General features: G+C 48.3%; 1 protein-coding gene across 1 annotated transcript in view; it reads left to right on the top strand.

Moving 5' to 3' along the window:
* The window catches only part of RBP2 (retinol binding protein 2), a 28,441-nt gene extending 21,614 nt beyond the window's left edge, over nucleotides 1-6,827 (top strand). Inside the window, exons 4-5 of the mRNA XM_087431660.1 lie at nucleotides 4,944-5,038; nucleotides 6,600-6,827. Of these exons, the coding sequence (XP_087287786.1) occupies nucleotides 4,944-5,038; nucleotides 6,600-6,657 (153 nt within the window). The 3' untranslated portion in view covers nucleotides 6,658-6,827. The remainder of the gene's footprint in view (nucleotides 1-4,943; nucleotides 5,039-6,599) is intronic.
* The last annotated feature ends 4,403 nt before the right edge of the window (nucleotides 6,828-11,230 follow it).

Below are 11,230 nucleotides of genomic sequence, written 5' to 3' on the forward strand. Positions count from 1 at the left end.
ACACCTACCCTTCTTCTGCCTCTCCACCTTCCACTCTCCCTTCCCTCTGAGCACCATCCTCTCCCAAGGATCAGCTCTTAGCCCCACAGAGGGAGATGATCCCCTTGCCCACTTCTTGTCTCTGCTTTGTCTGCAGCAGAAAGTCTGGGTAACACACACACACACACACACACACACACACACAGAGGAGACTGGTGGGAGCTGAGAAATACTCAGGACAAAATTTACCCAGTCTCCAGCAAAAGGTTGTTCCCATGAGAATCACAACACAGAGCAGGTGCCCTTGGGACTACCTACTTCCTGTAACTTAACTGGAACCCTTCAGCTGGAAAGTGATGGGAGGGAGTGGGTGAGTCTAGCTCTCTGATTAATTTCTATTGCCCACACTTGTGGCATGCCCGAGTGCACACACAAGCTGTGTCTGTGCGCATGTGAGTGTGCATGTATGTGTGTGCACAAGTGTCTGTGTGCATGTGTATGTGCAAGTGTGTGTGTGCATGTATGTAGTACTCCTTGTGCTCTTATTCTCTAGGGCTCTACTTCTCAATTCCTTGCTCACCTTCATGAACACCTCTGAAAGTCTCCCCACTTGCAGTTTGGAGGAGAGGTGTGTATGGGGTGGGGTTGCAGCAGAGGCCCTAAAGGGCCCTGTAGTGCCCAGTTCTCTGCCATCCCAGAGAAGGAGCAATGAACCACATTGATCATGGGGTTGGCTCTTCTATGAGGGGCCCAGGTTATATATACATCATATGTATTCCTAACTTCCTACCCTGACTTGTTTCTAAGAGGATTTAAAGACCTTTTCAAAAATACACAAACTACCCAAAATAAAATTAAAAAGAAGTAATTAATATTCATACAACAGAATATCATGCGGCCATAAAAAGGAATGAAGTACTGATGCTATAACATGGCTGAACTTGGAAAACATTCTGCTAAGTGACTCAGACACAAAAGGCCACATATTGTATCGTTTACATGAAGTGTCCAGAATAGGCAAATCCATAGAGACAGAATGTGGTTACCAGAGGCAGAGGGAATGGGTAGTGACTGCCGATAGGTACAGGGGTTCTTTGGGGATGATGAAAATGTTCTGGATTTAGGTAGTAGTGACGGTTTTACCACCTTGTGAGTATACTAATAACAACTGAATTGTACGCTTTAAAAGGGTGACTTTTATAGTATATGAATTACAACTCAATTTCAAAAAAAAATAAGTAATTGGGGCAGATAGTAAGGGCAGGGAAAAGCAGATATAAATGATGGCAGTTAGAGCCAATAATGCCATTGTGAGGTTGGGAGAAGCCAGGAGAGACCAGGAGAAACCACCTCCTCCAGCAGGGCCCCATCTCAGGGATCACCAGAGGGGAGGGCAGGCACACAGGAATAACTCTTGTATGAGGGCAGGTGCGCTGGGGAGGGTTTAAACTTGTTAACAATGTCCTTCACTTATCTTAAAGAACTTTTATTTTCCTTAAAAAAAAAAAAAAAAAGCTTATTTGGGAGTGATTCAACTTTACAGAAAAGTTGCAGGAATATAAGGAAGAACCCGCCCCCCACCCCACTCTTTACCAAGAGTTACCTAATGTTAACTTTTTGCCCCATTTGTTTTGTCATTTGTACGTTACTCCCAAATAATTCAGTAGGTACTTGCTAAGAATCAGGATAGTCTCTCATACAACCACAGTATAGCTATCAACTTCCATAAATTTCACAATGAACAGCATCTGTATCTAATGTACCATAAAGGGCTGTTTTTAATGATGTTGACTTTGGAGACTGTGACGGGAAATTGTAGTGTGGGCCCCGCTTCCTTCTTTAATTCCCTGCAAGCGCATCCACCCTTGGAACGCTCTGCTCTTCATCCCACAGCTCAGAAGCAGTGGCTTTCCTCACTGGTATTGGTCTCCTTGACCTTAAGATCTTTTAAGGCAATTGAGCCTCTTTTTAAAGCCTCCTCTGATACAAGGATGAAGGACACCAACTAAAAGCAAATTGAATTGTGGAATTTTAGTTCGTTTAACCATTCTCTTTTCTCTTCTTCTCATTTTCTGTTTTATGTAGGAGTAAGGCTATAATACTGTAGGTATTATCGTGATTCATGGTAACCAATTTACTTTAGAGTCAGAATAACTTTCAAGCTTGCTGCCCAATATGAGTTAATAAAATAAAATATTAGGACCTGCCCCTGTGCATTAACATTTTTCTCCTTTGTTCATTCTACAAAATTTGGTAAGCCCCTACTGCATTCAAGTCCTGAGTCAATGAATCAGACCCTCTTTTCTGCCCTCAGAGATCTCATAGCGTCATGAGGAAGCAGACAAGTAGATCGACAAGTACCATCTAGTGTCCACATTGATGGACATATGTGTACTCCGGTGGTAGAAACTAAGGCAAGGAGGTGGGCTGGCTGAGTCGTTGTCAAGAACTATCATCGATGAAGACTACTTACATGCTCCTTTATCCCACATGTGGATTTACCTCGAGATTCTGTTTCAGCGAAATCATTCAATCACAGATTCACTCAACAATGCTTACCAAGCACCTCCCTGCTGGTGACTGTGCCGAGTCTGGGGCTACAGAAATCAGCTAACATTGCCTCTTCTTCCATGGAGCCTATCGTTTAGTTGGGGAGACAGACATTAATTCAATCAACATGTACTAGGTGTCAGCATGTGTGAGGCAATATGGGGCTGCATGGATTAGGAGACATAGTCCTTGCCCAAATGGAAGACGTCAGTCCTTCCTCATCTATTAGGGAGGAAACTCAGGGTCCAAGGCCAACAAAGTGCCACAACACGTGAATATTCCAGACAACATCTCCCTCCCGGAAGAGCAGGGAGAGCAACTTGTGAATTAAGCTTCTCCAAGACATTCAAAGATCTGAGGCTTAGGATGGCCCTGAAGGTGGAGGAGACTTATATTTTCTTTAGAAAACATGTAGAATTTTATTTTAAAATTAATTTGGGGAATATTACTACATGCAGATGTTTAAAAAAAAAAAACAATTCAACAGTGAAAAGTGAAATTTCCTTCTCATCCCGGCCCCCAGCCCCTCAGTTCCCCGCCCAGGGACAATCACTATTAAGGGTGCTTTTACCTCCTTGCAGAGAACACATGCAAACATATGTGTGCGCACACACTCCCCTCTTGTTTTATGCACACAGCCCTGCTCCTTGCTCTGTTAACCGAAGCTATGCGCTGTGGAGACTGCTCTTCTCCACAAGTACAAAGCAGCCTCCTCCTCTCGAGGGCTGCAGAGCAGGGATGAGCATACCATATTTAACCAGCCGCCCACTGGCAGGATTTATGAGGCCTCCAATCCTTTGCTGTAACAAACAATGCTGCAATGTGTTGAGGAGTAAAATGAGGAGGAATAAAATTATACATAAAATGTTTAATATGGTCAAAGTCAAATGTTATTTTAGAAATAGGTAGACTTAACAATCTGTAGAAACCAGATTTGTGCCAAAAAAAATAGACCGGAATGTGCAAGGACAGTGAATAAAAAATCCCGCAGGTCGGTTTATCACCAACTGCGTTTACAAGATACAGAGGAGAGTAAACGTCTGGTCTTTAGCATAATATTGTTCATAGAGGTGTGATATGGTTTGCACATACTTGGAAGAAAACCAACCAGCCTCAGGGTCATTGCCGAGGAAGGATAGCACTGACACAAAACCACTGCCTGATGGGAATGACGTCAGCATCTCAGGAGGTGCGTGTGCCAGCCTAAGAAGAGATGGGTGGCCCTGGAGGACCACCTGGGGTAGTGCAGATTGTCCCTAGGCAGGTACTAGGGGAGGTAAAGGGGGAACAGAGGGAGGAGGAGTTGGGGGTGTGTAATTTGTAAATATGTGCACAGGGGTTTGAGTCTCTTGGGGTTCAGCAGGCTTGTGGCTTCTCCAACCTGCTGGTCAGCTCAGCCTGGTTGTCTAGGATGAGCTCTGCATCTCTGCCACCACCCCTGTGCTGCTAACCTGTCAGCATTGCTGCCTGGAGGAAACCTGGGACCGGGAGAAGGTCCATCTTCCTGGTTCTGGATGACAAGGCTGGCGCTGGGGCCATCTGCACGGCCCCTCGCTGGTTAGGTGCCCTCCCTGCCTTTGTTATTGTCCTCTGGTGGGCAGTCCCCACAAGGTGATTCCTGTAGGGAAAATTCCCTGAAGGAGAATTTTGAGGCCAAAGAGTATACACAATGGTATATTTTGAAAGGTAATATAAAATTGCCCTGCAAAATGATTCCTTCCGACTTATACACCCACCAGCCACACATGAGGGTGCCTGCTTCTCTGTACCCCCTCCAACTCGGTGTATTATCAGACTCTTTGATATTTGACTGTGTGATGAATTGTATCCGAAAAACACACAGGCTTAATTTGCATTTCTCTTCTTATGAGTGAGGTTGAATATCTTACGTTTAAAAGCCTTCTGCTAGGGTGTTTTTCTTCCTTGCAAGCTATTGGTTTGTGTCCTTTGTTGAATTTCCTATTAGGTTAACGATCGTTTTCTTATTGATTTACAGGAGCCCTTTATATATAAGCTCTTTGCCTGATAGGTATTACAATTATTTTTCCCAATTCATTATTCATCTGTTGACTTTGAGATATTTTCCCCTTCTAGAAATTTTACATCGTTATGTGGTCAAACTCACCATCTTTTCCCCCACTGATTTGGAATGGTGTCTTCACCATATGGTAGAATGGAAGAGTGGAATTCTTTAAAAGAGAGCAGGAGCAGCCAGGAGGAGCCGGTTTGGCTGGAAGGGAGGGTGTACGTGGAAACGGGGCTGAAAGGATCTTGGCTTGGCTGAGGCTGAGGGCTCTGCCCCGTGGGCAAGCAGGAGCCGGGGACTGGCTGCAGGAGCCGCAGCTGCAGGCTCAGATTTGTCCACTCCCAATCAGGAGCATGCATTTCATTTGCCTGGGAACCTGTCATTGCAGGCGCTGGTCACCTGGGAAGGTGATGTCCTCATGTGTGTGCAGAAGGGAGAGAAGGAGAACTATGGCTGGAGGCAGTGGGTTGAGGGGGACAGGCTGTACCTCGTAAGTCCCTGGGTCTGCCCGGCTCCCTTCCACGGTGCTTACACCAACAGTGGGTTCACCTAGCCAGGCGCTTTGACAAGAAACATGGCCCTGCCCTTCTCCCCTGAGCTCCAGCCAAATGTATGTGGTCATATAGTCAGAAACCCATTCCCATCTGGCTCAGGGGACTCCAGGAAGAAATCTATATGGCTGTTTCTGTGAATGGCTGCAATTAAAACAAGAGTTCAAACTGCTGAGTTAGGAAGCCAAGATCCAAGGAGAAATGCAGGGAACCTGTTAAAGACCAGCTGGGGAGAGATGTGAGAAATGGAATTAAGATGCCCTGGAGAGAGTGGGGCCAGGCCTCCTCATGGTTATGTGAGCCCGGAAGAAGAGGGGTGGAGATGGGGCTGGGATGGACAGGGGGCAGCCGGGCCTGGGAACTGCCTGTAGACCACAGGCTTTAGCCTCTCACCATAAGGTATGTCCACCTGGTCCCCAAATATTTTAGGTTATTTGGTACTGGAACAGAGCAGTGAGAACAATTGACAATATCCTTAAATAAATTATATCTGTCTAGATAGCTTAATTTGTCAGTCTTCCATCTTCAAGGCAATTTATGCATCCAGTATTCAAAGAGTGAAAAATCTTTCACTCTTTCACTCATTTGTTAAATGAATGGCTCATTCAATGAATGGCTCTTCACTCATTCCTTCACCTATGGAGTCAGGCAGGTACCTGGCTCCAATGTCAGTATTCAGGTCACCATGATGCCCTTCAGAGCCAGCCCTGCCTCACCTGAGATCTTTATTTCGGGGGCAATGTCAACTGGTGATAAATGGGAGGCATTCACTGTGTTTTCCTTCAACGGTTTTCCCTACCTGTTCTAGTTTGGATGATGGATTTTCTTAATCGTAGTACAGTCCCCAAAGGTCCCTCTGGCTGAGACACTGGATTCATTGTCAACGGCAATGGTTTCATGGTCGTCCCTACACTCATGTTTTTCTCTCCTCCCTCAGAGGGTCATGAAGTGCAGATAAGGCCTGGGGCTCCCCATGTCTGGATGCAAAGCAGCCTCTTGTCTGAGCAGGCCGGCCTGGGGAGCCCTTCTGCAGCTCACACCCTGTCGTTGCCTGTGCTGCAGCCAACCAACGTTCCAATTAGCAGAGGCCAGAAAGCCCACAGGGTGGAGGGACAGCTCACCAGCCAGCATCTTCCCAGGCCCTTGCCTTCCAAACACTGCTCCCCACTAGATCCCTCCCTTCTTCATGGCTTCACTGCCTTTTATAAATTAGGTGATGTTGCTTTAATCACGAGAGTAGGAGAAATCCCGCCCAAGAGGGTAATTTCTTTGCATTTTTCATTTTTATAGTTGTTCAAGCTCAATTCAAGTGTCAGAATGGAATTACTGCTACCTGCAGGGCATGCCAGCTGACTGGCTCTGGGAGATGCACTTGCCCAGAATGACTGAGTGTCCTCTTTATTCCAGCTCCACCCCCTCAACTCACAGACAATACGAGGGCGGCCTGGGCAGAAGGAAGGCCTGGCTTGTTAGGCACTCACTCGCTTTCTGAGGTTGCAAGAGATGACCTGCGGCGACCAGGTGTGCCATCAAGTGTTCAAAAAGAAGTGATGGCTGCGAGGGGGCCTGCCGAGCATGCGCTCCACACTCCCCACGAAGAGTTCTCTGCTGGCATTGGGAAGCAGCCGGGGACCCTCCCACTCGTGACAGGGTGGGTTTTAAACAGAATGAGTGTATAACAGTGATAGACATATTCCTCCTTCTTTGAAACCTGGCATTAAATGAGAAAACAAAAACCACTCCCATACCTTGAAACCCTTTTTGTCTATGTCCCTTTATTTATTTCCAGAACTGTCAGTTTTATCCACAGGTAGAAGAGGTGATTGCCTGCATGGTGGATTTCTGTGTGGCTTTTATTGTTGTTGTTTATTTTTCAGATTAGTTTTGTTTGGTTTTTGTTAGCTAGTTTGTTTGGGGAGTTGTTTTACCTGGAAACATTCTCTGGCCAACACAGCATCCCCTACTAATTCTTGAATGTTGCTTATTTGAGATTCATTCCTTTGGATAACACATTCATTTCTCCAAGATTCTGTTTTAAGATGCATATGCCTCCCATTTTGTACTTTGCTTGAGCCTCAGGGGCAGAGCTACCTCTAAAGGCCTCTGCAGGTCTGCAGTAGTGGCTGCTCTTGGCCCAGGCTGGCCCTCTACCCTTCAGCCCTTGTGGACTGGCACCCCTGCAGAGGGGCACCAAACACTGCAGGGCAGCCTGAGTTCAAGCGCTGCCACTCTACTTCTTAGCTGGGTGACCAGAGGCACATCCTTTGGCCTCTCTATCCTTGATTTTCTCTTCTAGAAAATGGAGAAAACAAAATTAGCATCTCCTCCACTGGGTCGCTGTGAGGATTAAGCAAGTCAGTACATACAAAGTTCTGGGAACGGGACCTGGTACCTGGTAAGGGCTCAGTCCCTGTAAGCTCTGGTCATTATGTGGAGTTACTGCCTCCACATAATGCATTGTATTTTCCTGCTGGATACACAAATGGAATAGTGCCCTTGGAAGAGCAGAGTAGTTACTAGGGATGGATTTATGGTGGATCATTCATGGGGTCCTGGGAAGGCACTGCAGGTCAAAGCCACCTCCTTCATCCCTCTGTAGCATAGCAGGTCCTGGAATCCCACTATTAGGCAAGCATTGCCTTTGAAAAGTAGTTTTATCCCCAGAGGGGTAGCACGTGGTATTAGCACACTCTCGTACAATTTGAATGATCAGATCGCTCATTGATCCCGAGCATCCTAAATGGGATTGGGGGTGGGGAGAAAGGCTATAATCTGGCCATGTGGCCCAGGGCCAGCCTTGGCTCAAGCCCACGTGACAGGCGGCCGTAACGCGGGCCTCCTGGCAAGCTGTGCTCCCCAACAACCAAGCCATGTTCCTGCAGCAAGAAAGCCAGGGAAGTGTTTGGCTGGAGCCTCATGCTGGCTAGGGACCTAGGGGAGCTGGGGGGTCCTCTCATGGGTGCTGGAGAGGAGGGGCACTTCCTGAGGAGGTGCAGGCCTGTCTCCTGGGGCAGCCTGGGGACCAAGTGAAGGGACTGATGAAGTGGGCCCTTTGTCCCCAGCTTCCCTGAAGCTGCCCAGGAGACCCACATCGCCCAACTGATGCCCCTCCAGCTTTGCCCTGGACCACCACGGCCTCAAATGACTCCTTTGTCCCTCAAGAAAACCCCATTGAACGAAATCATGTCTGAGAGCCCACTGGGGACTCGCTGTAAAGTGTTCTGCAGGTGTAAGGGGTTAGATTTACCAGTAATTTTTGATCCCAGGTTTTGCAAAATGCATTCTAGGGGATGTTAGCCCCCCAAGATTTTGTGAAAAGGTTCATGGTCAAATGAACTTCGGAAATGCAGAGAACTGTATCCCCCTCTTAGAAATTCACAGTGAGAATTAGTGTCTTTGAAGCTCTGAAAAGTCCTGCAGCAAAGGAGCCCGCCTTGACCCTGGGACCCGCTGTCCCCAGCAGGTTTCACGTCCCAGGGTGATTTGGAAACACTGTGCTCATTCCTCACAGGAGCATAGCACTTTTTCAATTACAGGCAACAAACACTCCAAGTCAGGTTTTCTCAGTATATTTTTCCCACAAATGAAGAGTAACGATGAATTAGTTTACACATGGTGTGAAAGACTGACGGTGGCTGTGTTCACTCTACTGATCATTCTTTGTCAACGAAGATGCATCTGAACTCAGAAGTGGTCAAACTTGAGGTGCCCATTTTAAAGCCAGGACAGATATTCTGGGCCAAGGCCTGCCTCCCAGTCCTGCACTCACTGTGGAAGCAAGAGGGCAAGTCGCCGCCTCATATTTTTGTTCCCTCGGCCTATTTCAAAACCAAAGAATGACAAACGCTTCACCACAGCACTGAGAGGGCTGTCTGGGAACAGAGTGGAAGGGGTCACCTTTTAAAACCCCCACCTGAGGCTTATACCTAGGAAGCACAAGTTGGTGGGAAGGACTCTCAGAACCTCAGAACCCCAGCCTCCAGGGGGTGTTGTGAGAGAGGTTGGAGTTAGCTATAAACCAGGGGGCCTGATCTTGGAAGTTAAAGAAAACCTGTCCCATGGAGATCCCGGCTCACAAATGGGCAGCTTTGCAGAGTGGCTGGAGCACGGACTTTGGCATCAGCCCTTGGTTCAAATCCCGCCCCACCTCTCTCCAACTGTGTGACTATGTGGCAGTTCCTTCCCCTGAGCCTCCGTTTCTCCATCTGTAAAATGAGGACCGTGGAACCTGCTTGATAGAGGGTAGTAGGGATTGAATAAGATCTTAGCACAGTGACTGAAGCCACAGTCAATACCATATATATGTGCATCTCTATATACATAGACACACACACACATACACACTTTCCTGCCCAATCCCATGTATTTACACGTACATATATGATGAAGTAGTGATTCCCTTCATTAAAACTCTTTGCTTTCTAAAAGCTTTAACACTGAGATCCCTTACTACAGTCCTTCTCAAATTTGAAGATCACCAGGAGGACTTTTTTAAAACCCAGATTCCTGTTCCTACCCCCATCGAGATCATGGCTCTGAGTCATGCACAGGGCCCAGGAATCTGTGTTGTTACAAGCCCGCTCCGGTGAGGCACCTGCAGGTTTTGGCAAGCACGCTGAGGAACCCTGCCTTGTTCAGTTAAAGCGTGGTTCCTTTTAAAGCTGCATTCACCCACGTATGCACACACACACGCATGCACACACTCAAGCACAAGCCCAATCCATCTCCACAGGGAGCCAAAGCTCCTGTGAACCGCTCACACGTGTTCCTGCGGTGCTGTATCAGGGCCCCTGCCTGCGTGTGCTGAGCCCTGCAAAGGAAGTGATGTCGCACTCTGGAGCAGCTTCCTGACTGGGGAGGCCTTCGGGTCCTGGAGGATGGCTGTGGGTGATGGGAACAAGGCACATAGGAGAAGGAACTGGCATGAGCCAAGGCACGAGGCAGAAAAAGGCAAAGAGTGTTGGGGAGAGGCAGGAGCATAGCCCTGCCCGTGATGGGAAAGAGGAAGCCAGGGGCCAGGAAGGGCGTTACTCAGACCAGGGTTGGTGGTGAACACCCTACTGGCCTCAGTGAGAGGATCATGGAAGCCAGTACAGGCTTCTGAGTACAGGGCGACGTGATCAGAGACAGGGACCAGGAAGAATACTCCGCCCATTGTTGGCAGGACAGATGGAGGGGAGGAGAGGGACTCAGGTTCACCTGTTGGGAGGCTGTTGTAATAAGCAGTTCAGGGGAGAAGCAGTGAGGGTCCCGTGTCAGGGCTGGAGAGTGGCCGTGGGAAGGAAGGGAAGAGATGAGAGGTGCTTGAAGGAGCCCCAGCACCAGGCAGTGGCTGCATGAAGCTCACGGAGGAGGTGAGGCAGTAAAGACGGCTGTGAGTTTGGGGAAGAGGGAGATGCGTAGCAGCGGAAGGGGAGAGGGGGATGCCAGAGGGAAGATCGAGGGTTTGGGTTAGGCCTGCTGCAGGCGAGGTGACAGAGCAAAGATTGCAAAGATTGGATTGCCCTCTCCCCATCGCCCACTGCCACCCTCCAGTGGCTAAATGTTATCCCATCATGAACCTACCAGACCCCACTGGCTGGGGAGTGAGGGGGGAGGCCCAGGCTGGGGCTGGAGCTGAAGGAGCAGCCAGGTGCCACAGACATTTCTGAGGCCAGGAAGCGATGATGTCACCAGGGGTGAGGGGAAAGGAGAAGAGAGAAGAGGAGGAGAAAGGATGGGGAAGGAGGAGAGAGGAAGAAAAACAAGGCAAGAAGGAGGAGAGAAGGGCAGAACAGGAGGAAAGAATGGGAGAGGAGAGGAGGGAGGGAGAGGAGGAGACTAGAGGGGAAAGGAGGACGAGAGCCTTGGGGCAGAACCCCCACCCACCATGAGCAAATGCAGAAAAGAGGAGCAGATATGAGCTATGTCTGGACTAACTGGGGGACACAGACCACAGCCAGAGTAACAGCAACTGAGACAGGCCCCAGGGGCTTTCTCTAATCTTGTCTCCCCACCAAAGCACAGGAAGCTTTATTTAAATATGACTAGGCAAGTGTACTCACAGGCACTCTAGAGACTTGGCCTGGGTCCTTAATCAGTTTCAAGGAGAGACTAATAGGCCTTTTGTTAAACACCTGCTCTG

The sequence above is a fragment of the Ceratotherium simum genome, chromosome 5 (assembly GCF_057802395.1).
Source record: "Ceratotherium simum simum isolate JZ-2026a chromosome 5, ASM5780239v1, whole genome shotgun sequence".
Classification (NCBI taxonomy): Eukaryota; Metazoa; Chordata; class Mammalia; order Perissodactyla; family Rhinocerotidae; genus Ceratotherium; species Ceratotherium simum.